The 26,705-nt window shown below is 47.9% G+C and overlaps 1 protein-coding gene across 1 annotated transcript in view; it reads right to left on the reverse strand.

Moving 5' to 3' along the window:
• Positions 1-13,853: 13,853 nt before the first annotated feature.
• The window catches only part of LOC142591115 (uncharacterized), a 50,087-nt gene continuing 37,235 nt past the window's right edge, over positions 13,854-26,705 (reverse strand). Inside the window, exon 5 of the mRNA XM_075703499.1 lies at positions 13,854-14,087. Within this exon, the coding sequence (XP_075559614.1) occupies positions 13,951-14,087 (137 nt within the window). The 3' untranslated portion in view covers positions 13,854-13,950. The remainder of the gene's footprint in view (positions 14,088-26,705) is intronic.

Raw genomic sequence — 26,705 nt, forward strand, 5'->3', positions numbered from 1 at the left:
TGGAACCTTCGATGACTTATGTATAAAAGCTGACGCACTTGACTGACAGATCATATTTTAGACGATCGCCGACTGTGTTCGCCGGTATCGTTGTTCTTTAAGTGCAGCCCGTTTTTGTAGGCCCAGGTTCGCTCAACAAGACGAAAGTTTCCTCATTCACGGTTTTACTACTTTCTTCACCGGCACTACGACGTGACATCTCGTGCAGATGCTGCGCGACGACATCATCAAGCCGTCGAAAAGCCCATGCACATCTCCTGTCGTCTTGATTAAGAAAAAACCTCCGTTTCTGCGTGGTATAGTCGAGTGAAGAAGATCACGAAAAAGGACGTATACCCCCTCTAACGGATAGACGACGCATTCGATCGGCTTTGCAATGCTAAATACTTCTCGTCGATAGATTTCCAGAATAGCTACTGGCAAATAGAAGTCGACCAGAGGGATCATAAAAACAACGCCTGCATCCCGCCAGATGGCATCTATGATTTCAAGGTCATGCCATTCGAACTGTGCTCGGCGACTACAACGCTCCAGCGCTTGATAGGCACGGTGTTAGCGGGATTCAAGTGCTAGAGCTGTCTTGTTTACTTGGATGACGTTGTCGTCTTCGCCCGAAATTTCGACGATCGCCTTAGGCACCTCGTGACAGAACTAGAGGCCATCAAGTCACCAGGGCTCACTCTGAAGCCAGAGAAATGCCGCTTCGATTAAGATGAGCTTCTGTTGCTGGGCTAGGCCATCAGCAGATCTGGAGATGCAAGTATAGAAGAAAAGTACTATTGGCCGCGCCTAACCGCCAAGGTAGCCAGCTACGTCAACACATGTTCAGACTGTCTGCTACGCAAGACACCACCCACAAGGCCGGCGGGATTCCTACAGCCTATCGAGACTCCTTGCCGACAATTTCAGCTGATCGGGGTGGATTGGTTGGGGCCCTTTCCAACGTCAACTTCTGGAACCAAGCGGAAAGCTCTGCCTAAAGGTACTGCGGCCGACGTTAATAATATGTGCCAATATGTGTTCGATATATATATATATATATATATATATATATATATATATATATATATATATATATATATATATATATATAAATGGGAGTCCTCTCAAAATGTTTCTAAAGGCGAAAGAGCCGACGCATCAATTCTTTTGAGGAGTTACCGTCACTTTTTAAAAACCTGTACGTTGTAACATAAAATTCTAGAGAGAGAGAGAGAGAGAGAGAGAGAGAGAGAGAGAGGATTCTTTATTAGAAAAACAGAGAATTTTGTCGGCGCGTATATAACCGCTGATATGCTACTCTGTATAGGGATGGGGAATGGGATTAAAAGATTGCAGAGGAGAGTGGGAGAAAAAGAGAATAAAAATAAATATGAAATATCCAAGTGGACCTGATACTAATATTTACAGGTGACATGGCGGGTAACTTTAGGCTTTCGTATGTGAAATGTGCAATCTTTAAAGCTTTCTTATTAGACTGATTTCAGACAGGTATTTGAACAATAAATACAAAAACCGCCGCTGTTTCGAAGTGCCGGGCATCGGACTTAAGATGCTCAATAATGTTAACGGTTCTTGGCAAATCATGTCCCTTTGTTGCTCAAAAAAGTGTCTCTCGTCGCGGTACGCGGGGCATTCTAGTAATATGTGCTCCATTGTCTCTAAGTTGCGACAGTTATCACAGTATGGGTTAGTGATCAGCCCTATGGAGTACAGTTCGTGTATGCCACGTTCGGTCGAAGACGATGGTATAATGTCTCTAAGTGTCGAGGAAGTGGTCGTGGAATTTTCGGTCTCATTTCTGGGTCAGTGTAACGCAGGAAGTTAGTTATCTTGGTGAAGCTGCTGATTGCAGATGCGGTCTTTTTCTTGATAGGCATATTTTTTGCCATGTTTGGAGCGTCTGCTTTTGTAAAAAAATGTTCTTTTGAAATTGCGGTATTGGAGTGCTTTTCTGGCAGCTTTATCCGCTCTTTCATTTCCCGAAATGCCCGCATGGCCAGGTCTCCACTGGAACTTGATGTAATGCTCCGCAATCTTAGCCTTGTGGTGAAGATAAGCAATGCCATATGCTGCAGGTTGATTATTGCAACGCTTGTGCCTGTTCCACATACTTTGTAGGGCTGCTTTTGAATCCGTGAATATCACCCATGTCTTTGGCGGCTGCAGAAGAAGTACAGAATACAAGGGCCTCCTTAATGCCATATAGCTCCGCTGAAGTAGGTGAGGTCGCTCGCTCAAGATGAAACGAGAATCGTTGTCCTGTAGAGCGAACAAAAGTCGGCACGATGTGTGATTCGGAGTTGTAGAGCCATCTGTGAAAACGTGCGTTGCGGCTGCGTTTTCTCTGTGCATATATTCCAAAGCTATCTGATAAGTCGCTACTTGAGGCATTTTCTTTTTCACACTGATTCCAGGGATATATGGCACGATTTTCAGTGGGGAGAGTGTCCATAGTAAAATGTTTCGTCGCATAATTCGTGACGCCTGAGCAGGAATCGAAATAGATATGCTTCCGACGGCCTGCCCATAGCTAGATGTAGTACGGGTTCTTGAAATATCCTTTTAAAAGTGAGTCTTCGTATGAATAACGTGGCGGAGGTGTATTCAAAGTGTATCCAGAGAAGATAGCACTTCAAGAGGCAGACATCTAGCTTCTGCTACAGTTCCTGAGCGGGACGACCCCTACGGAGGCCAAGACACACGTGCAGGCAGTTGTTCCGTGCTGCCTCAAGTTTTCTCTCGCTTGTGGGAGACATTTTTTGTGGGATCGGGAGGTAATTCCCTAGTGTTCTGCCGACGTAGGCCTTATGGAGGAGCACCATTGATCGACAGTTTCTGCCCCACTGTGATCCGGCTAAAAATCGGAATACGTGCGACGCCGATGAAATATTCTCACTGAAGTTTTGTTTTTTTTACTTGAAGCGACCATATGAGGTTTCTATCGATCGTCACTCCAAGAAACCTTTGTGTCTTGACGTATGGAAGGCTACGACCACCCAACATGAGTTGGTATTATTTCATTCACCTCCGTGTGAAAGCCATGGTAACGCTTTTTTCGGTGGACAATTTCAGACCCCTTGGATTAGGTAGGCTGATATATTTGCTAGCGCTCTCTGGAGACGCTGTTGGGTGGCACTGCGGGAACGCGTCACGCTCCAAATGCAAATGTCCTCCGCATACAGTGTGATTTTGACACCACGGGGAACGTTTGTTCTCAGATGGATGAGGACTAAATTAAATAATACCGGCCTTAACACAGCCCCTTGCGGCACTCCCTTCTCGACGGCATAAAGCACCGTGGGGCCCTCCGGGGTACACATGAAAAGTTGGCGTCCTTGAAGATAGTCTTGAATCCATGCGTAAAGCCGCCCTCCTAGACCAAGGGTTTCCAAAGCATCAAGTTTTGCTTTATGATAGGCCGAATCATATGCTGCCTTAATGTCCAAAAATAATGCAGTAGGTGTGTTTCCACAGACCAATTCCTCTTCAATTGATGAGACCAAGGCAATGACATTCTCAATTGCGGATCTATTTTGCCGGAAGCCATTCATTTCCTCTGGGTAAACGTTTGTAGTTTCTAGAAACCAATTTAGTCGTTTGTGGATCATTTTTTCAAATAGCGTCCCTACGCAGCTGAGCAGAGAGATGGGTCTGAAGGAGGCGTAATTTGTCGGCTGCTTCCCTGGCTTCAATATAGGAAAACTTTCGCAAGCTTCCATTCCATAGGAACCTTCCCAGTTATCCATGAGGCGTTGTAGTACTCCAGAAGGCGTAGGCGAGATGTGTGGCATAGATTTGCGAGTGCTTCATAACTCACACCGTCGTGTCCAGGTGATGATTGCTTGTTTTCGTCGCCGATTGCTGCCGTGACCTCTTCGATGGTGAATGGTAATTCTAAGTCAGGAAAGGTAGCTCGAGATGAACTAGGCTGATGACTTGCAGTTTGCCGAGAAGGTTGCGCCCCGCTGAAAAGGAGCCTGCAGTGCTGCTGCTCTGCCACCTCTTCCAGGGATGCGCGCTTAGGTTTTGAGAGGGCGATAAAATGACAAGGCTGTTGCGGCTGTTTTCAGCTGCCTCTGACGACTCGCCAGATTTTGCTCAGCAGTTGTCGTATGTCCAGTGTCCCACAAAAGTCCCTCCACCTTTCTCGGTTCAGTTTGATGAGGTAACGTCGCATGTGTCTTTGTGCCCGCCGACAAGTTCTGAGGTCTTCGATATTCTTAGTACGTAGAACCTTCCTTTCGGGACGCCTTCAAATGGGTTACAACCTATCAAATTCCTCGTCGTTCGTTGGTACATTACAGTGCTTAGTGGCAGAGCGGGTACTTTGTTTGAGGCAATGAGCTATTGTCGGTATTAGTCCTGCATTCGTAGTCGAAGCTGTGATCCCTTTGTCTACGGCTGGATGACGTCCGAAAATGAAGGGCAGAGATTAGGATCGGGTAGCGATCCCTACCTCGAGTCTCGAAATCTGTACACAATTCGAACACAGGGACCACTTGACTTGATACGAATGTGACGTCAATGCAGCTAACACTCTTCGAATTTTTCTGGTATGTTATGGTGCCTCCGTTCAAGGTCTCTATATTGTATTTTGCAAGAAGTTTCGCCTGCTTAGCACCCCGAGCACATGTAGGTGAAATGCCCCAGATCTCGTTAAGTGCTTTAAAATTGCCAAAAATAATATGGGGATATTGAGTGTTTGTCAACAAGTTTTCTAAAATTGTTACGTCGAAAGGTGATCGTGGTTCCAAGTAGACGCTGGTCAGGGTAAACCCTTTGGATGCAATCACTGTGGTTGCGCAAATATATTCATTCTGGTCATGTGGTGCTACGTCAATCGCAGAGACAGGCACGTCGTTGCGAAATCCAAAGGAGCAGTCCGCTAATTCTGTTTTGTCGCCTTGAATGATGAAAATAATAACCATTTGTCCTAAACTGCTCGTCGACGCGAGACTCGGAAATGACGATAAAAGGGAATCGCTGCACTCGCGCAAGACGCTTAAAGTCTGATAACTTCGAGCGCAAGCCGCGAGCGTTCCACTGGAATATTGTACATGTGCGGAAGTGTTTGTTGGTGGATACCGCTTGTGAGACGATTGTTGGCGTAGCCATCATTGCTACAGCGAAGAATCACGGCGTTGCGCCGTGAAAGAAGACGACACCGGCGGTTCCATAGCTAGGACGGCCTCTACATTAGGGATGCTTTTAAACAATGGGCTGGCACGGATAATAACCTTGATTGCTGCGAATATCATGGGAATCAGCATATTTGATATCTCATTTACAGTGCTACCATCTAACAGCTTTTCTTGGTTCTTCCTGTTCTTCTGCTGCAACCTTGGGGACACTTGTTGTTGTTGTGGGCTTCAGATTATATCACTTGAGGGCTTTGATTGACTCTTTGCAGTTGAAGGCCTTTGGTGGTCTTCACTCACGACTGAGGCGAAGGAAATTTTCAATGCCGTGTCGGTGCGCTGCACCGTGTCGTGTTGCTCTTGGTTTGTAGATGTATATATCACATCCGGATCCGGTGGTGGTTTCCGCACTTTTCCTTGGATTTGCTCCATTGTCCGTGCAAGAGTGGCTGATTTCTTTTTAGGACCCCCTCCGTATGCTACAGCATGCTCAGCTCCACAGTTTGCGCACCGAGGCTGGGAACGTGACGTACACTCTTTATGCGTATGTGCAACAGCGCACATCTTGCAGCGGATGGGGCCTTTACAGTATTTCGCTATATGCCCATGTCTTTGACATCCGAAACATTCAGTATGTATTCCGTCACGGAATAACTGCAGAATCCCAGCGACACTCGGTTTGGTAAAGGGGAGTCTTTAGAGAATTCAAAGATGACCGAGCGTCTCCGGGTTCCCGTTACTACACCATCTTGGTTAGGGACGTACAAAACTTACCTTTTAGCACATATCACTCCTTGTTCGCTGAAATATTCCTTGAGGTCGTCATCAGAGTACTCAACAGGAACGTCCTGTATCCTCCCGTACGTGGCAGAGTAGGTGTATGGAACTCGAGCTTCTACAGGAATACCCAATAGATCTGTCACTGTGAGGAAGCGATTGGCTACAGAAAGTGTAAACACTGTCACCATGTGGCTGCCATCCGTGTTGAGATGGTGGCTGAGTATCTTTTCTTGGGCTGTTATCACGACTGCAGAAGCTTGAAGATTTGGGCTATACTTTCCACAAGCTGCTGTCAGGCTGAGTTGGCTTGAATATAGCAGGAACCTCTGCGGCTCTTTACTTTTTGTAAGAGACAACAGTGAAAGCTGTTTGTTCCATCTCTTCGTTGTCTCCTGTAGATTCCGTTGTGTTGATCTCAGCCTTTTCCTTGCTCACCTTTTGTGCGGTCTACAGAAGGAACATGCTGACCTGATTGCTGATTGCTTGCGATGGATGCCATCAGAGCATCACGAAGGGGGGCCGACGGCGGAGGTTCGCCGCGCTGCTTCGGTCCAATGCGCTTCGCGAGCCGCTTGCTGTGCTTCTCTCGCAGGACAATCACCCCCAGACCGGCGCTTGCCATCATCTTGGATGTGGAATCCGAGAATGCGAATTGTTTCGAGTCTTGGAAATAGTTGATTTTCAATTCTGAGATGGATGAGTTTGCGGTAGTGATTTGCTGAGTGACCTCTTTGGTTTGTAACTACGATATATTCTTATTTTTGCGGTGAGATGGAAAGACCAATTTCTTTGAGATGGGAGTGCACGACGTTGATCGCTTGTTGTAGTGTGCTTTCGATCTCACTCGGAGACCTTTCACGTGCCCATAGTGTAATGTTGTCTGCATAGATGCTGTATCCTAGGTCAGGTACGTTTTGCAGTTGCGTGCTGACACTGTCCAAGGCCATGGAGGAGAGAATCGGGGCTAATATCGATCCCTGAGGTACTCCCCGCGTGAGATAACGCTTCTGATATTCCTCTCCATTTACCTTGACGCTGACTGTGAGATCGTGAAGAAAGTTGTGTATGTATTGTGTCAAGCGCGGGCCTGGTTTAAGTCTTCGGAGGCCTTCTTGTACAGCAGTGTGGGTAACATTGTCGAAGGCGCCCTTGACATCAAGTCCCACAACTGGTCTGATTTGGCTGGTACTTTCTGTGGCATATACTTCTTGGTATATCATATACATAGCGTCTTCTGTGTTCATATGGGGGCGGAATACTATGACTCTCGGGTCTGATGTTTGGTCTCGTTCCTGGAGCCAGTGAAGACGTGCTGCAACCATTTTAACGCGATAGCGTTAAGGAGCTCGTGTCGCAGGAAAGCCGGTGTCGTCGGTGTCGGTGTCGGCGTCGGCGTCCGCGGCGTTGGCCGTGAGCGATAAATCCCGGCAGGCACTTCATAAGTAAAAAGCAACTTCCAAGATGGGCTGGGTGGGAATCGAACCAGGGTCTCCGGAGTGTCAGACGGAGACGTTACCACTGAGCCACGAGTTCGATGCTTCAAAGCGGTACAAACGCGCCTCTAGTGAACGCGGTGTTGCCTTAGAAACGAGCTGTTTCTAGGGCTCAGGCGTGCGTCGCTTGCTCAGGCGCACATTTCGTTGTCACGCCGAACGCTGCGTTGCTCGACGCTCACCGCGTCCGATGCGGGGCGCGTAGTCGCTGCGCCGTAGCCCATTGTCTTACACCCCTTGGCGGGTCGACGGGAACGCTGTCGTGTTCCACTCTTGAAGGCGAAGCTTAAGCGTCCTCCAATTTTTTTCCATGGCTTTGCCTGCGCATGAGGTCAGTGATATACATCGGAAATGTTTTTGGTTATTAGGTGATTTGCCAGGTGTGGGGATTGGTATATTAGAGGCGTGTTTCCAGCTTGGTGAAATCTCGCCTGTTTCCCAAACTGTGTTTATGTACTCGAGAAGATTTTTTCTGTTGTTTCGCCGGTAGATTTTCGAGCATCTTATTGTTGATGCCGTCTGTTTCTGAGGTTCTGTTGCGTTTACTGTTCTTAATTGCCGTAAGAAGCTCTTGCATTGTGAACGGTGCATCTGCTTCATATGGTAGGCTGTTTGGTTGGGTTTGTAAGTGTGGGGTTTTTGGCTGTGAGCTGGCCGTCGGAAAAAATACGTCTGCAAACTGTTTGGCCAGCTCTTCATCTGTTATATTGTGAGTGAGTTGGATTTCGGGAAGAGGGTTTTTTCGCGGGGGTTGCCCCAGAAGCCTACGAAAAAGAGTCCAGGGATTTTTTGTGTGTAGTGATCCCCTGCCTGTTCGCATGCGTGTATCGAATTGGAGGCAGTGAGGCTATCGGCATGTTTCAGCTTCTTCTGTGAGTTCCTGTATGCGTTTCTGTAGTCGCTTGTTTTGTTTGTTCCTATTCCACTGTTTCACGAATTTGTGTCGTTTGTACCAGAGGCTCAGAAGATGACCACCTACTTCGGAGAGCTCTTCTGTCCGTTGTATGGCGGCGGTATGTTTGGTGTAGATTGAGGTTACATTCTGCTTCCACTCATCCCACGCGGATGATGTAAGGTTTTCAAGAGTAGCTCGGAATTTTGTCCAGTGCGTCAGTGCAGCAGGGCCAATTGGGCATCCTTTGTTGCTTGTGCGTTTGCGTTTCTTTTTTGGTATTGTGGTGCTTGTATTGATGATGCATTGCTCACTACCGAGTGTTTACGGTTTGTTTTCCCGTTTCGGTTCGTGTGTTATTCGTGTCCATGTGAGATCTGTGTTGGTGTCGCGTTCTACCCAGTTTCCCGTGCGCGCGTGTTGGCTGATGTCATTAGCTAGGCTGAAGTGGAATTCTTCGGAGAGAAGTAGGAGTGTGGTTGTCATAGTGGGCGTGTGTGTCGACGGTGTTGTTTCCTTGACGAGAGAGCGTTTTCTTAGTTTTTGTGTAATGCTTGGGCTCGAGTAGGAGGTGTATCCTGGAAGGCTTATTGGGCCTACTGTTTCCTGCAAGGTGATAACATCTGGTTGGTGTGGTGCTGTGAGAATGAATTGAGCGAAGTTGTTCTTTTTGCGGCTAATGCCTCTACAGTTCCATTGCGAGATTGTTATTTGGGCTGACACGTGGCTTGAGGTTGAATTGATTGCGTTGGGGGGCGTCTGTGTTTTAGGGCTGGCCATATTCGTGTGTGGATTCACTGTCGTTATCGTGTGTGGCCTTCCTGCTGGGGCCCTCGGTTGGTATAGTGTCTGTTCGCTTGCGAAGATGTCGTCGTTGTGTTTCGAGTGCATGTATAGATTGCTGCATGCTTTCTACCGTACGTCTGAGAGTACAACTGCTCTCTACTGGCATATTCATTTGTGAAGTTAGTCGGCATAAGGTTGCTCAGAGAGTGATGTCAGTTGTTCTATGCTCACTGTGAGTTGGTTTGTGATGAGTTCATGTGCGTGTTCCCGGTCGCGTTCCCGTTTCTCTACGTTGTAGAGTCTGCGCAAGATGCCAATAATGTAGCTAGGAATATGGCTGTCGCGTGGTGTCGGAGTGGCTCCATAAAGCTCAAGACATACTTGCGTGGGTTGTGGCCGGGACGGTTGGTCGGTCGGGTGGTCGTCACTTCTGTTTTTGGATGTTCCTTCTTGCATGGCTATTTGGTGCGGCTGTCGAGCGGACGTCGGCCCTTTCTCCAATGGCTGTAATGGTCCCGCGGTTTTCGATAATTAAGGCCGTACGATGTCCCCTTGCATGGGCTTTAGCTTTATCGCCCGGGCTGGGATGGCATAAGTTTTGTCGTATTGTTTTGTTCTCTCTGCTTGTTTTGAAATGCTGCCTTATGTCTGCGCGTCCACTTCGATGGATTGTTTCATTTGTTCTATTCCTTCTAGCGCTGCGAAGCAGTTGTGCGTAGTTATGTGGGGGAAATTTCTTTTGTATTGTGCGGCGGCTGTTGTCCCTTTGCCTGCAATTGATTTCGCTTAGGCTTTGGTATAGAAGATTCTGGATGATCTCTTCTGTAGGCAGCTGTTCGAGCAGCCTTGTCGGCGGCTTGTCTTTTTGAGCAGGTTGGGTGTCGGGAGCTGTGCGTGCCTTCACAATTTAAGCATTTCATGTCGCAGTCGTGGGGTGTGTATTTAGGGTCAGTCCCCGGGCGAAATTGGCTGCCGCATCCTTCAAATGTAATGTAGTCTTGTGCTGTGGGGCAGATATCCGTTCGGTGTCCTATGATGTGGCATAATGCGCGCTGTACCGCGTTGGGCCTGTAGGGGGCCACCGATGAGGCTACCCGTCCCACTAGCGCGACGCGCGGGAGCTTTGGGCCCCTTACTGTGATCAGGACGCATTCACTCTTGCCGAGGCACCGTGTTCTGAGAAGTTCGGCGTCCCTGACGTTGATCTACGCGCTAATTTTGTCGTCCGGGATTTCTATTGCTTGTCCTCGTACTACTCCGCGAGCGTTTCCTGGCTAGCTGGCTTTTAACCTGTGGCTTGGTGTTTGGCGCCGTTGTGAACGATTGTGTGCAAAGCAAGAATTTTCTGCAGCGTTGATTCTCGCTTCGTGGAAGCGATTATGAAGTTCTGGGGGCGCCTGATGTGGATGTCGAGGTCCTTGGTTTCTGATGCAGTCAGTGTGGCGGCCGTGACTGTATCGTTTGTGAGGTGGAATGGCGATGCGGTAGCTAGGTTGATGCGGTTTCCGAGACGGAGGACAACGTTCTGTGTTTCTTGCGTGCGTCTGGTCGAAGTGACCAGCGTGAATGCAGTTCCGCATTCTTCGGTGTCGCCCGCAGGCTCGTCTGTGTCCATGCTGTGCACTGACTGCCGGGCCTACCGAGCCGTGGTGTCGTTTGACTTAGCTGCTATTTCGAACGCAGTGATCAGCGATGTGGCCTCGTTGGTTAGAGTGTGGTGCAGATAGCCGTAGTGCTCACTCAGGTGATGCTTAACTTCCGATGAAAATGCACGGAGCTTGGGAGCCGGAGCCGCCGCGGTCTCGAGGCCAGCCGTGCCGCGCGCGGTGCTTCGGGGGCCCCCGGCTGGGGGCGGCGGTTCGAGCCGAAGTACGTGCCGTGGAGCAGCCGTTAGGCACGTCTGACCTCGACGAGCGCGCGTGGTGTTCCTGCAACTGAATGGTACCGCGTTCAGCACAACGTTGAAACTTCGGGTACTTTGCTGTCTTGTCATTTGCCTTTGCCGAGGTTGAAGTCAAGCTGCTCCGTAAGCACAATTTTTGCATACTACTCAACAAAAGAAAATTGTGATGACCTCGTTGTTTGGTGGGGATCCCAACACCTCCTAGTACTGACAACTCGCAAAGGCGTACGAAGCAAACGTGGAAATGCACTTCATTTGCTGCGTAGCGTGTCAGCAAACGCATAGAAATGGGAGAATGGAACCTGCGGTACAACTTTTTTATTCTCCCTTCGCGTACGCACTGCATTCGGCAATCCACGTCTCCGCGCATTGCACTTGTTGTGCGAGAAGCCATTTTGCAAAACAAACCGGTGAAATAGTTCCTTGATAGCTCTCCGCGCAATTTCGACGTAATATCGCAGCGATCGTTGCGACGATGCGACTGTGCGACCAACCGATTGGTCGCAGCCGAAATCGGGATGTCGGCACTGCGACTGCGCTTTTCGTAGCAAGCGACGGAAATCGTACTTCTGGTGCGACGAAAATCGCATCATGTGAAACAGGCTTTACATTTCTCGTGTAATTGGTTGCCCTTTACCACATCAACACTTTTTCTTTGTTTTGAGTTCTTTTAGCTACTTTAGTTTTATTTTCCTAATACAATGTAATGTCGATAAAATTAATTCCATTATAACGAAATTTTGTATATAACTAAGTATTTAAATACTTGTAACTACTTGCCTATAGAACTCCATGCATTGATAACATCATTATAACGGTGTACGTTTATAGAGATTTCAATATAGCGATTCAGTGCCGCCGCCGAAAGACTACCTAAACAGTAAATAGAAAGTTCAGCAGACGCAGATTATCAAATGGTTGAGTTCCAAGCGGCTCACTGCGAACGCACCTCTCAAATCATGCGCCCCGCCAGCAAGAGCGCCCGCCGAAGCGAAGAGTCATGTTTCGTTTAAAGTACTAGCGATGGTATGGCGCCCCGCGCGTGTGTGCTTTAGCTGCCAGTGTGAAATCTTGCGAGGGTAAGCCGAGAAGTATGATGGCTTGATAAGCGCTGTCTTCCCGCGCGAGGAGAAGGGCCGAGGGGAGCGAGATCCTGGTAGCGCGGTCAAGTGCGCGTGAGGAAGGGGGGGGGGGAGGCGTGGCAAAGGAGGCTGATTGGAGCTCGTGGCCGTGGCTGCGCCCAGTTGCTACAGTGAATGAGCGCGTACGCAGCCCACGCGCCATGTTTTGAAGGTTATCTGCCTTGGACCAAATAGCGGGCGTGTCTAATTGGCGTGAAATCATGTGCGCTGTATTTCCACTTGTTTTGTAACATGAGGTTGCGTAACCTTGAGTTTCGGAGAGGCGTTGCCGCGAGAGGCGCGTTCGCTTCCCGCTGCCAGCTCTCTTCGTGATACCGTCGGTGCACTGCGGCCGGCAGTGCCAGCCGCGGGGACGCGAAAGCGGGCCTGAAATCACTGCGTACCGCCGATGTGAAGATATCGTCGATACCGCATGAAACTATCTTTCGTCGACGACTATCATATGTCAAAAAATGGATTATTACACTCTTAAAACGGTTGTACCCTTTGGGGTGTAAATTTGTCCCACAACAATAATCGTCATCTGCCTTGTTTGCGTTTCCTTTGCTGAAAACACGGCGCTCGCTACTTTCCTGTCGAGAATACTGCGTCACACTGATAACGCGCCGCCGTTCCTGACTGGGAAGTACCGGGTTTCGCCGCGTTAGAGGAAGGAAACGCGGGCAAGACGGATGACGATTATTGTTGTGGGACAAGATAAACCCCAAAGGGTGTACATTTTTCTAAGAGTGTACCTTTTATTGAGATAGCAAGTATTTGAACACCTCAGGCAATCTCTGGTGTTGGCGTCGCCGCGATGTTCTGCATAAAGTCCAAGCGCGGTGGCATCCCGGCTGCGCTCCATATACTGTAGGTGCAAGCCAAAGCTTGCCAGGGTGAGCTGATAGGGATGGTGGCTTGATGTGGCGGTGTCTCTCACGAGCACAAGGGGGGGGGGGAGGAAGCGGGGAGATGTGCCCGTGCTAGGAGCTGGGATACGGGCCAAATGATTTCGCATCTTCTCTTTTACTCAGGATGCGGCGGCAGAGCGCGACCGCGCGCGCCCAATCTTGGACATAACTTGCGATGGGTTCGAAGGCTAGGCAACCCGAGATAGCAAACGGCTTCGTGTGAGCTGTGTGTCACCCGCCTTGTTCGCGTTAACACAAAAGCCAGCACGAAGGAGAATTTGTTGACCATTGCTGCCACTGTTCACCAAGCCAGCGTTCCGACAGCGGGTGCCGCGGTCATCGAGTGAGATGTGCTAGTGTTTTCCTGTGCGCAACGTGCTTGTTAATTTAGTTAGCAGGCAAATACTTATAGCATTTGATGCTGCGTATAAGGTGACCAGCCGTACTTGGCATAGCTGTCTAATAATGCGCAATCAATCAATGCTTCGCCTTTCGGGTGAAACTGTGACTTTTTTCGCATTGGCTAACAATCTGGAAAATGTTTAGGCACCTGCACAAAGTGCAGACTTTACCAACTTTGTTATAACGAGGTTTAACGATATTCTGTGGTGCTTTGCCAACTCCACCTCAGCCTTTAGAGTTAATACCTTCGGGGAGCATGGCTTTATTGCCAGTCTTCTTCTGAAGCTTTTCTCTTGGCATGTTAGATGAAACTGTTCCTTACTTCACCCCATCCGTATTTGGAAAGTGCGATAGTGAGTACTTATAGCACATATTAAGGGAAACAAATTTCATTTGGAATATTGACACGCCAAAACACTAGAAATAACTTTCGCAGAAGCAACTTTATTTCTGAACTTAACAAAACAATGTTTCTTGTAGTTGGATGTTCTTGGGACGTCTCAGGACGTAACTTTGGAGCTCTATATATTCACGCATTGGGTGTTGTTAACTCGATGAGATTTCCACGGATTGCAGAGTGCATTATATTCTGTTATGCAGCTTAAGACTGAAGATATGTTGCGGTGAAGATTTCCTTGCACTAAAATAACGCAGTGACCTAAGGTAGAAGGCAAATAAGAAGAAAATCCAACACGGTGCTATGGAAAGCGCTACGAAAAACTACAATACAAATATCACAAAATCTTTACATGGTAAGCAAAGCGTACTCTCTTAACGGCTCGTAACTGTAATAAAGATGATAATAAAGCAGTGAATAATATCGCGATCATAGTAATCAGGAACCTTAGAGATTGGTGCTAAATTTTGTCGAGCTTCGGAGTGGTTTATTAATTATATTTCTGTAGGGAAAACTAGGTTTGCGAATATTGGATGCCTTTGAAAAGACATCATACGCCTTGTTATTGACGCGAACGGTGAAATTTCATTTCCATCAACAGCCACTTGCCGAATAAAGCAGGCACTGGCTTTTAATGCGTACATATCACGCAATAAGGGAGCCGGACAGCAACAATAATGTTTCCTTATTGAAGAAGCTTGCTGTAATTCAGAAAATTCATGTTCCAATGCGTAAAAAGGCGCAGAGACAACGGCATAAATTATAAGGCACAACGCTCATCTTCGACTTTACTAAATTTAAAACAAATGATCTGTATTGTCTTTTCAAAGTTAATGGAGTTGAAAACCAGTGCTCTTGCTTTGCTGTCGTCCTTTCGTGTACAAATCTCTTTTCATATTTCTTACATGCTGGGACATGTCATTATCCTTCCTTGAAAACACTTGCCCTATACCGATAGAGTGGAAAGATGTTGGAGCGCACCGAATTTGCTGAGAGCTCACTGAGAAGAGAACAGTCCTGCCAGTGGAACATTGCATTGAGAGCGCGAGAATGAGTATTCAGAAGCTGTGCGCGTTGCTGTGAGGAAGAAGGACAAGCAATGGGAAATAAGCAGGCGCACAGAAACGCCCGTATAGCTTGAGGCCACTCAGCCACAGAAATATGTGCTTGTGATAACGGAGAGGTGCCAAGAAACTCATGCTAAGCCAAAGAGAAAGTACGTGCGACTTTTAAATGTTAAAGCCCGGAGCATTACTCACCAGAAAGATAGTCTGGAATTAAAGTTAATGGAACATGACCCACACATTTCAGTGCTTATTGAAACTTGGTTGCACAGTGACATAGCCGAAGATTTAGTCTTTCCTTCTTCTTATGAAGCTTTCGCTGAGACAGAGAAACCAGCGGTGGGGGTGTAGCAACCCTTGTTAAATCTTCAATTGAGGCAGTGGTATTTAGCTGCTTCCGCGACCTTGAGAGTTTATGCTTAAAAATATATTGCTGGGCTCATAGCTTTATCCTGATAGCATGCTACAGACCATCTCATTCTACTCCTGATTACCCAATTAAATTGCGAGAGTGTGTACTTCTGTCGCAATAAGCAATTTTTTTTTGCTCGGTGACATTAGTTTACCCTCGGTTATTAGTTTAATTCTACAAAAATATGAATATTGTCTTTGATATTATGCTCACTCATGACCTGGTTCAAATTGTCAAACAACCCACTCGCATCCAGGGCTCGCTCATCTTGCTCGATATTAGATTTGGCCTTTATAAACCGGGACGTTACAGAACACACTGTCATAGTTGAAGAAGGTTTATCAGACCAATGTCTTGTATATATGTCAATTTCCCAAGTGAAATTTGCTTCTCATGAAACTAGTAGCCTACGCTGTTTTTGAGATTACGAAAGAGCTGATGATGCTTCGGTGATTGTGTATATGGAAAAGTGCCTGAGTGATTTCGCAAGATAGTGTTGTTTGTGTAAAAATGCATATCGAATTTTATGTTCTAGACGGACAAGATGGTCAGTATTTGAACAACCATATTTATACCCAGACTGGTGGGGGTCAATAAGGTTTCTTGATTCTAAAATAAATGAGAGTCTTATATTGATAATGCTTTCATATGATTTTGCCAAACAGCTTGTGAGGGCAATATGTCTGTAGCTGCTTGCAGATGTTGAGGATTTACTGGCTTTTAGAAATGGAACTACTCCAGCCTTTTTGCACTCTTCACTTCACTTTTATTTCCTTAAAGACCCCTCAATGGGCGTATTACATAAGGGGTGGGGTATACAAATGTGCATTTTAATTGGTGGCCACATGAGTTCAATGAAGAATATTAGTATTAAGCTTATCAGCAAACGTTGTTCAACAGGTGATTTCGGTTATGTGACAGGGCAGGCCGTTCCAGTCGCTTGATGATCCGCAAAAGAAGGATGCAGAGAAGGTTGTAGTTCGGCTGCGTGGATGGGTTACTTGCAAGGAATGCCCTGTACACAGGGAATGGCGAGGGGGTGGGGCCAGCACATATGGTGCATAATGCAGCGAACTGTAATAGAACTTGTGAAAGAGGATTAACGAATCAATGCGACGCCGGGATGATTGTCGTTATTGATTGATTGATTATTGCCGTTATGCCATGTTCAGTGAATTCGATGGGTGACATAACAGATCGCACAGCTGACGGGGGTATAGGTAACAGGGCATCAGGTTCAGTGGTGAATACTGATGAAAACACGCGGCTAAATGCATCGGCACACTCTTCTTCGGGGATTAATATATCGTTACGGTCGGCGATAGTGATAGCATTCGGTGGCTTGGGGTTTAGTAATTGCCAGAATTTCTGGGGGTTAGTGTTTAGTACACGAGGCAACGTGTCATGGAAAAAGGAGTGTTTTTCGTGGCGTATAGCCGAGAGATAAACTTTCTCTGCCTCGTAATATTTGTCCCAGGCCACTGCAGAATTGGTTTGCTTTGCCGACCGAAAAAATCGTTTCTTCCTGTTTTCTAGAGTTGATAATTTTTTTGTGAACCAAGGTTTATTGCTGCTAGTCGGTACTGAAACAACTGGAATGTGGTTATTAGTAAGGTCGATGATTTCTTGTTGGAAGATCGACCAATTTGCTTGAAGTGTGCGGTTGCGGAATTCATCACTGAAAGTGGGGTAGAAGGACATTAGTTCGTTGTTAATGTCTTCGTAGTTGCCTTTATCGTATAGGCGTATTATTTTATTCCACGATTCTCGTTTTGGAAAGGTAAAGTTAAAGATAATGTGGATTACTTTATGGTCGCTAATTGCCGGGAGATAGGATATCGAAGATAGGCTAGACGGATTGTTAGTTAATATGGGATCTAAAATGTTGGCCGAGTCATTCACTACGCGTGTTGGTTCTAAGACTAGCTGGGTGAAGTTGAAATTAAAGCAGACTTCGGGGGAATCATTTTCGGTTGTACTATGTGACGAAGGTGGATAGTTATCCGAATTGATGTAAGGCAAATTAAAGTCTCCAAAGAGCAAAATCTGAGCCTTAGTGCATTTTTTTCATTAGTACATCTAGGACGCGGTTGAGCTTGTCAGTGAAGCTAGTGTCTGCTCGCGGGGGGCGGTAGCAAACGCCAAGTAAAATAGTTTGCGGGGTTGCATGAAGGAGTAGCCATAATATTTCAAGGTCACTTGGGTAGATAACAACGGAGCAGGGTATCGTATTACTAACGGCGATGAGCACCCCGCCGCCTCTAGAGTGTTGGCGATCGTTACGGAAGACATGGAAACCGGGTAGGTCATCCAGGACCTCCGCGTCGGATACGTCAACGGTTAGCCAGGTTTCGGTAAGTATCAACAAGTTACATCCAGATGATAAGACCAGATTAGATACAACGTCACGTTTGGAAAGGAAGCTACGTACTCTTCCGGCATTGTGCCTGATTCCCAGATTAAGTTAAACAATTTAAGGAGAGCGTCTACATATGCTTGAGATAGATGAGCCAGCATGGCGTAGTGAATACGGTCGTGACCTGGCGCTGTGTTTTTCTCTGCAGAAATGACTCTGTTTATTTCTTGTTGTGTGAGGGGGGAATTCTACGGTTCCTTTGATGCGCCAGTAGTGGGCAGCTTCTGTTTTTCAGCAGACTGTTTGTACTTTAGAAATTCCGCTGTATAATGCAATGAGCTGGATACATCACAAAAATGTTCTCCAAGTATGTCTGCCTGTTCTTGTATTGTTGTTTGTGTGCCTGGACTTGTAAGTAACGGTATTGTGTAAGATGAGTAATCTCCCCGAAACTTTCCAACCTGTTACCACATTCGTTTAGATATGACGGAACTGTTTATTAAAGATACGCATTTTTTCCACGATGATTTTTCTGCCTGCCTTCTGAAAAATCGTGCTTTGGCTTTGGCTTGCTTAAAGCGTAAGAGGTTGGTATAGGTGGGGTGTCTTCGTAACATGCCCCAGGCCCTATTTTGAAGCTTTTTTGCTTCTGTGCACTCAGGAGTCCACCAGGGGATGATCTTTTTGCGCAGAAGGCTAGATGTTTGTGGTATTGTCTTTTCTGCCGCTGATATTATAACTGCAGTGATTTTTTTATTGAGTTCATCAATACTAAGCTCTGGCGAAAAGAAATTTTCCAGTTTTGCGTTCTCCATAAAAACCTGCTACTCAGCGAGCTATAATTTCCATCGGCGTGGTCTAGTCAATAAGGTTCGTGGTGATGGTAGGAGTTGGATGCGTGCGGGTAAGTGGTGGCTACCATATGACGTGTCGAGAGCTTCCCATTTAAGATCAGTAAAAAGAAAGGGTTAACAAAAAGCTAAATCTAAACAACTAAATGCGCGGGAAGTCGGTGAGAAATGAGTTGGCGCATCTGAGTTTAAAAGACAGATATCATTTCACAGAATAAAATCTTCAACAAGTTGTCCTCTTTGGTCAGTTTTGACACTGCCACAAAGAGTACAATGAGCATTAAAATCTCCTACCAAGACAAATGGCTCCGGTAACTGATTTGTTAGATTTGCTAAGTCTTTAATAGTAAAATGTATGTCGGGTGGAATATATAGTGAGCAAATGGTGATGGTCTTGTACGATAGAATGGTGACAGCTACGTCCTCTAAAAGTGTATTTAATTGGAGATTTCGGGTAGGAGTGCCGCCCTGCACGACTATAGCAACTACACCTGACAAACGACGGCTGGAAGATTCGCGGTCCCTTAGGACAACGGTGAAGCCTCTAAGGAATTGACTGCGTTTAGGGCCTAGGTTTGTTTCCTGTAGGCAAAATGCGGCTGGCGAAAAGTTATTTGTGATGTCTTTAATGTCACCTAAATTGTAAATCAGTCCTCTACAATTCCAATGCATGATAAAAGCCATAGTGGCAGAATTGAGAAAGCGAATTGATATATATATATATATATATATATATATATATATATATATATATATATATATATATATATATATATATATATATATAAATATGTGTGTGTGTGTGTGTGTGTGTGTGTGTGTGTGTGCTAAGGAGTTGTAGGGGACATTTGTCAGTGGGAATGTACCATTGGAAGAACGGTAACCGTTCAGGTTACCGGTCCCTTTGTTCACGTAGTTACTGTTAGCTTGTCTTTTTTAGTGTGCTCCAGAGAGCGCTGATCTTTTCGCGTTGATGACGCCGGAGTTTCTGTGCCGACCTCCATAGCCTTCTCCAAGGTGCTGGATGGTCGAGAACCAGGCGTTGAGACGTGCGTCTCAGGCCTGGGGGTACGATTTAGCCTTGGGCCCTGTGGAACCGGGGTCTGCAGGCCCGTCTTTGATGATGATGATGATGATGATGATGATGATGATGATGATGATGATGATGATGATGGAGCAGCACTGGCTGCTCCCGCCAAGGGGACGGATGGAGTTACTGCTGGGCCACTGACTGCGGTCACTGTAGACTCCTGAGACCACTGCGGTGCGGTCCCCTGCCGCACCGCGCTGGCGTAGGTTCTTTGAGGTAAGTGTGCTCATTTCTTTCTTGCTTCATAGAAGGAAATCTTCTCTTTCACCGTAAGTGCAATTACCTCTTTCTCTTTCATCCAGCAAGGGCAAGATCGTGAATACGCTGGACGATCTCCTTTGCAGTTTGTACAGTGTGGAGCAGCATTGCAGTTCTCCGACTGATGGTCATTGGCTCTACACTTTGCACATGTGATTGCAATGCATGATTGCAATGCATGTCCGAATCTCTGGTACTTGAAACACCACCTCGGGTTTGGGATATACGTTCTTACGTTGATCTTAAGATAGCCTGCATCAAGTGTAGTAGGTACAATACTGGTACCAAAGGTAAGTATAACGTGTTTGGTCGGGATTTGTTCGTCATTTTTTCGGAGAGTTATTCTTTGAACTTTGATTACATCTTGTTCTTGGAAACCTTCCAAGATTTCTTCATCACTTAGGTTTCAGAAATCTTCTTCTGATATTACACCCCTGCTTGTGTTGAGAGAACGGTGTGCTGAGATTGTCACTTTGATGTTACGACACTGGCGAGATCAGCGAGCTTTTCTACTTGGTCTTTGGTTTTGAGTTCATGGAGGAGGTCCCCACTTGACATCTTTGAAGCTTTGTATTGTTTTCCGATTTTTTCAACTAGGAATTTCCCTACTAGGAATGGGATAATTTTCTCGTCGGTAGAGATCCTTCACTATGCATCACATGGTAGCGTGGGAATGTTTCTAGTTTGCCTTTTAGAGTAAAATAAAAAATTGCTTCGGTTCGCCCTCTTTTGTTAGGACGATCTGAAAGGGGGGGAATGCATTTGCTATGTCATTCTTAGAATATTCAGCAGCCATGGTAGCCACCCACCACCGAGCCCAATAAGGGGACGCTACGAGGTTAGGAACATACCTGTAGACGTCAGCTATGCAATGCCGCTAAAATCTAATATATGTACCCAAGGCTGGGTAGATGCACACGGTTAACCCTTGCTGCCTGGAAAATGAGAAGTAAATTGAAGTGAGTAGAAGACAGGAAATGTTCAAAGTGAGAGAGAAAGACGAAGAGTGGAGCCGGAGACAGGAAGAGGCAACTACCGATTTCTCCCGGGTGGGTCTGTCCGGTGGTGCCGTCGACGTGAAGCAGAGGCCAAAGAGGTGTGTTGCCTCCGCCGGGGGCCTTAAAGTTCCAAACACCCGGCATCGGCTCAACCCACAGGATCCCCCTTTCCCCGGACACGGCTAAGGCGCGCACAATTACACGCGGGAAGGTCCAACCCTCGTGTGCTCGGGTACGTGGTGTCGCAACACACCAAACGCCTGCGGACGCTGACGCCCCTGCGGGGCACCCCAAAGGGTGTACCTTTTTCTAAGAGTGTATTCATTCAATTTTAATTAACTGGCTGGCAGACAGCAATAGTTATCATCTAACTTTGTGTCCCCGTAGCGACATAACTTATTTGTATAAGTGACGTTAACGTACCTCCACGCAGCTAATTTTGAAGAATACAGTAAAACTTAATTTTGATTACCCTGTAAATAGCACGCACTTGACAAATAGGCTCCTAGCATACTAGAGCGTGACTTATGCGGCATTTGAGCGGATTGCAAGCGCAACAATCGGTGGACGCCGAATAGAGTACTTAGGATTGACGCATCAGTATATATACTGTTACGTAGGAAGACGCAGACGAAAAGCTATATACAAGTATATTTACAAGGAAATAAGCCGCACTTGGCCAAGAGGCAACAGCCCGCGCTAGCCTCTAATCATCGTCGTCTTCACACTACTCGCCTCTTTGTCATCGCAAATACTGTTCCGTAGCACTACCCCCGGCGGCCAAAGCGCCGTCCCGGAGCGACTAAAGGCCGGACTCGGAAGCAGTGTAGTAGGCCTTGAGCGTACTGACGTGCACGACATGACTAGATGCCAGAGTAGAGGACGTGGTTGAACGCACAGGAGCAATTTCGTACGTCACAGGCGTCACTTAGCGCAGCAAGAGGTAGGGCCCTGTGTAGTGCGATAGGAGCTTCTCCGAAAGTCCTACGTGACGACAGGCCGACCACAGGAGCACGAGCGCACTCGGCGAAAACCGTACGTCACGGTGACAGGCGTTGTAATGACGCTGCTGAGTGGTTTGCGAGGCCGTCAGTCGAGTACGGGCAAGCTGGCGTGCATGGTCTGCGAGGGCGATGGCGTCGCGAGCATACTCGCTTGTTGAGATCGCAGCAGGAGGAAGTGCCGTGTCTAGGGGCAAGGTGGGTTCGCCACCCTACAGTTGTGAAAATGGAAAAAAATCTGGCGGTGTCGTGCCGGGAAGAATTATAAGCAAATGTGACGCAAGGAAGGGCAATGCCCCAGTCGTGGTGATCCTTGGAAACGTACTTGGACACCATATCGGTAAGAGTACGGTTTAACCGCTTTGTAAGGCCGTTGGATTGAGGATGGCATGAGGTAGCTTGTGTTGAGTGGAGCAGGAACGCACTATGTCGGTGATAACTTTCCAGAGGCTGTTACGACCACGGTCAGGAAGCAGCTTTCGCGGGGCGCCATGAAGTAAGATAATTTCACGCAAGAGAAAGACCGCGACGTCAGTGGCGCTATTGGTAGGGACAGCCCGCGTGATAGCGTATCGGGTGGCGTAATCATTTGCGACGGCTACCCATTTGTTCCTAGAGGATGGCTCTAGGAACAGCTCTAGAACGGCTCCACAGGGACGATGATCGGCTGGAGATGACCGGCAGGTAGAACATGGGGTGTTTTCCGAAGCTGGCAGGGATCACAGGCAGCAACATAGCGTTGGACGGAGCGAGCGAGACCAGGCCAATAGAAGCGGCGGCGCACGCAGTTGTACGTGCGGGTTACCCCAACATGTCCTGCAGTAGGTGCGCCATGCATCTCAAGGAGCACAGTCTGTCGTAGATGCTTGGCACGATAAGATTGGATCTGTCAGGAAGGAAGTTCCATCGGTACAGAATGCCGCCCTGGAGGACATATCGGCGAACGGATGTCTCGGTAGGTGTAGAGCGCAGACGCTCAATGAGAGATCGCAGCGATAGGTCTCGGTAGTGCTCGTCGGAGATGTTAGCGATGGCAGACACAGAGAAAGTGCCGTTGGCGGTACTACTATCGGCGTCGTCAGGTTCGTCTACCGCGTAGCGAGACAGGCGGTCAGCGCCCTTGTGTAGCAGGGCCGATTTGTAGGTGACAGAAAACGAATATTCTTGGAGGCGTAAGGCCCAGCGACCAAGCCTTCCTGTATGATCTTTCAGTGAGCATATCCAGCAAAGCGCGTGATGGTCTGTGACAACAGAAAAGGGTTGCGTAAATAAATATGGACGGAACATCGCAGCGGCCCAAACTAGGGCCACACACTCACGCTCAGTGATGGAATAGTTGCGTTCCGCGTGTGAGAGGAGCCTGCTGGCGTAAGCGATAACACGGTCGTGGCCGCGCTGGCGTTGTGCCACTATTGCGCCAATTCCGTGACCGCTGGCGTCAGTACGGACTTCGCTAGCCATAGAAGAATCGAAGTGGACCAGAACGGGAGGCGCAGTGAGAAGGTCGATTAGATGCAAGAATGCAGAGGCCTCGTTATCACCTTACTGGAAAGGGGCGTCTTCTTTCAAAAGGTTGGTTAGTGGTCGTGCTATGGTCGCGAAATTTTTCACGAAACGGCGGCAGTACGAACATTGGTCGATGAAGCTGCGCACATCCTTGGCACATTTCGGAACAGGGAAGTGCGTAATAGCCTGGATCTTGCCTGGGTCCGGTTGCACTCCGTTCGCGTCAGCGAGATGTCCAAGGACGATAATCTGGCGACAGCTGAATTGGCACTTCGATGCGTTGAGTTGCCGAACGGCTCGAGGCAGGACTGCTGTGAGGCGCTCGAGGTGTGTAGCCAACGCTGGCAAGAATACTATAACGTCGTCCAAGTAGCACAGGCATGTGGACCATTTGAAACCGCGAAGAAGGGAGTCCATCATGCGTTCAAACGTGGCAGGAACGTTACATAGACTGAACGGCACACCATTGAATTGAGAAAGACCGTCCGGTGTTACAAAAACAGTCTTCTGGCGGTCGAGATCGTCTACGGCAATCTGCCAGTAGCTGGAGCGAAGGTAAATAGAGGAGAAATAGCGAGCACCGTGGAGACAGTCAAGGGCGTCATCAATCCGAGGGAGGGGATACACGTCCTTTTTGGTAACCCTGTTAAGGTGTCGATAATCCACGCAAAAGCGCCATGAGTCATCCGTCTTTTTGACCAGTACAACAGGTGACGCCCATGGACTACATGACGGTTAAATAATGTTCTCGGCACGCATTTTGCGAACTTCGGCGTGAATAACTTGACGCTCAGCCTGTGACACTCGATACGGGCGGCGATGACTAGAAGGGGCATCGCCGGCATTGATTCGATGTTTAACAGCTGTAGTTCGGGCCAAAGGACGATCGGTAAAGTAAAAAATATCGTGGTAGGAAAACAGAACGCGGTAGAAAACAGAACACGGACGGCGTGTCGGCCGCAATCATTTTCTGTAAGTCGGCGATGGTACAAGTTGCCGACAACGATGGTAGAGGAGCATCGGCTGAATTGTCGTCTACTGCAATAGATGCTACTGAGGGATCCTCGAATGAGCAAAGCTGGTCCAGAGGAATCCCTCGTGGCAGTACTTGTGTCGTCAAGCCAAAATTGACCACTGGCAGGCAGACGCTATTCGCCGTAGTACATAAAACTATATGAGGTACTGTGACCCCATGTGTACTGAGGACGTCTTGCATAGGATCCGCGATGTAGTGACCGTCGAGGACTGGTTGGAATGACACTAAGTCAACGTAGGTCAGTGCCGAAGGTGGCAAGCGAACGAAGTCGACGGAACTGAGGCGACTTGGGTGTGGTTCAGCAGGATGCAGAAGAGGCAGGTCAAAGCGAAAAGTCCTGGCGGAACAATCAATGAGAGCAGAATGTGCGTAGAGGAGGTCTAAGCCGAGGATGATGTGGCGGGGACAGCGGGCGATGACTGTGAATACCACGATAGTGGAGCGATCGGCGAAGGAGACGCGGGCAGCACACATACCAATTACAGGGGCTCTTCCGCCATCGGCGACACGGACAACAGGCGTCGCGGCGGGCGTGATTATTTTCATCAGTCGGCTACGAAGGTCAGCGCTCATTACCGACAAATGCGCCCCAGTGTCTATAAGAGCAGACACAGAAACACCGTCGACTTGCATGTCAAGAAGGTTCAGATGAGTACGCAACGTCAATAGAGAATTTGGCAGGGTAGTGATAAATGTAGCGTCACCTCGAGGCGCTGCATCGTCTAGTTTTCGAGCTGGGAGCGGCGTCAGAAAAGAGTCGGCGAATAGGAGCGACGGGGCTGGGGAGAGCAAGATTGTCGTTGTTGGGGCGAAGGCGAATGAGAAAGAGGTGGTTCGGCGCAAGAGAATCAGTGGCGGGATTATCGGAGCGTGCGGCGTAGGGACGAGAAGGGCCATCTGGGGGGCGAGAATAGGCAGTATAAGTAGACTGGTTCGGGTAACTCCAGCGACTGCGACAGTGCCGAGAAATGTGCCCGATTCGATGGCAGTGCAAACAAATGGGCTTGTTGTCAGCATTGCCGGCTTCGTTGTCTGGTAGGCCCTCGTGCGCAGGAGCCCAAGCGAGTGTGACTTCTGATTGAACTGCGCATTTGCGTGCGATTATTCCAGCCAGCCTGCCGATAAGCCCTGCTCCATAATTGTACATGGCTGATTTAGAATCGCAGATGACAGTGGTGGATGAGGGAATAGTGAGAGCCAGCGCTATGGATTCCTGTTCTGCCTGCTCTAAGAGGGGGTCATATAGAGGCCGCAGCCAGAAACTGGCGTTGTGGAGTTACTGCCGTGAGAGCCAATTTATGAGGGTGTGAGGGGTATTCTGAGGCGTCAAAGTATAGTGTCCCTGGCAGTTTATCGTAGTGGCGGTGCACCGCTCGCACGCGAGCCACTCTCCGCATATGGTTATACTGGGTGTGCATGTTTCGGGGAAGCGGTGGTACATAAAATTTGGCTCGGAGCTCACTCTGTAGAGAAATTTGCTCGTAAGTTGGAAGGGAGGTTTAATGTAAAAACTGCCAAGCATGCATCTTCCGGTAGTGTATTTTCTGAGTCGGTAATACTATGCACTGAGGTGGGCTTCAACTAACTTTGAGACAGTGTTATGTGCTACGCTGGCAAGAAATCATTCTATGGATGTTCTCATGGGTAGACCGAGGGCGAATTTATGAACCTTGCGAATTAATGTATTGATTTCCTCCTCCTTCTGTTTAGTGAGAGTGGGGTAGGGCACAGTATATGTTATGTGAGGGATGACGAAGGCTTGAACGAGTTGGAGAATTTCTTGTTCTCCAAGCCCCCTCTCTTGCGTGATTTGCCAATCAGCCTAATTGTCTGATCAACGTATTGTCGGAGTCTATGAAATGTAGTTGTGTTTTGTCTCTTTTTCTGCACGGTGAGACCTAATATCCGAATGTTATCAACGATAGGTATGGGAGTGCCATCTAAGGGCATATGAACTGAAGTCATATGTTTTTGCAGCTCGTTCGTGTTCGGGCACAAGCAGGAGCTCTGATTTGACTGGAGCGCCCGTCAGGCTGAGCTGCCGTGCACATCAGTTCACCTGGTCACTGGCTTTCTGCACGAGTTCCTGCAGCTCGGCGTCCGAACCTCCGCCCCTGCTCGACATGGCGATGTCGTCCGCATTTAGGGCGAATGAGATCCTTGGGATTGCCTGAAGTTCGCTCCCGATGTTTAGCATCGGGAGATTGATAAGGAAGGGGGATAGAACTGACCCTTGGGGCGTTCCAGAGCTGCCAAGGTTGAATTCAGAAGAGTGCTTTGTACCCATGTGAATGGTGGCCGTTCTAT

The sequence above is a fragment of the Dermacentor variabilis genome, chromosome 8 (genome assembly GCF_050947875.1).
Source record: "Dermacentor variabilis isolate Ectoservices chromosome 8, ASM5094787v1, whole genome shotgun sequence".
Lineage (NCBI taxonomy): Eukaryota > Metazoa > Arthropoda > Arachnida > Ixodida > Ixodidae > Dermacentor > Dermacentor variabilis.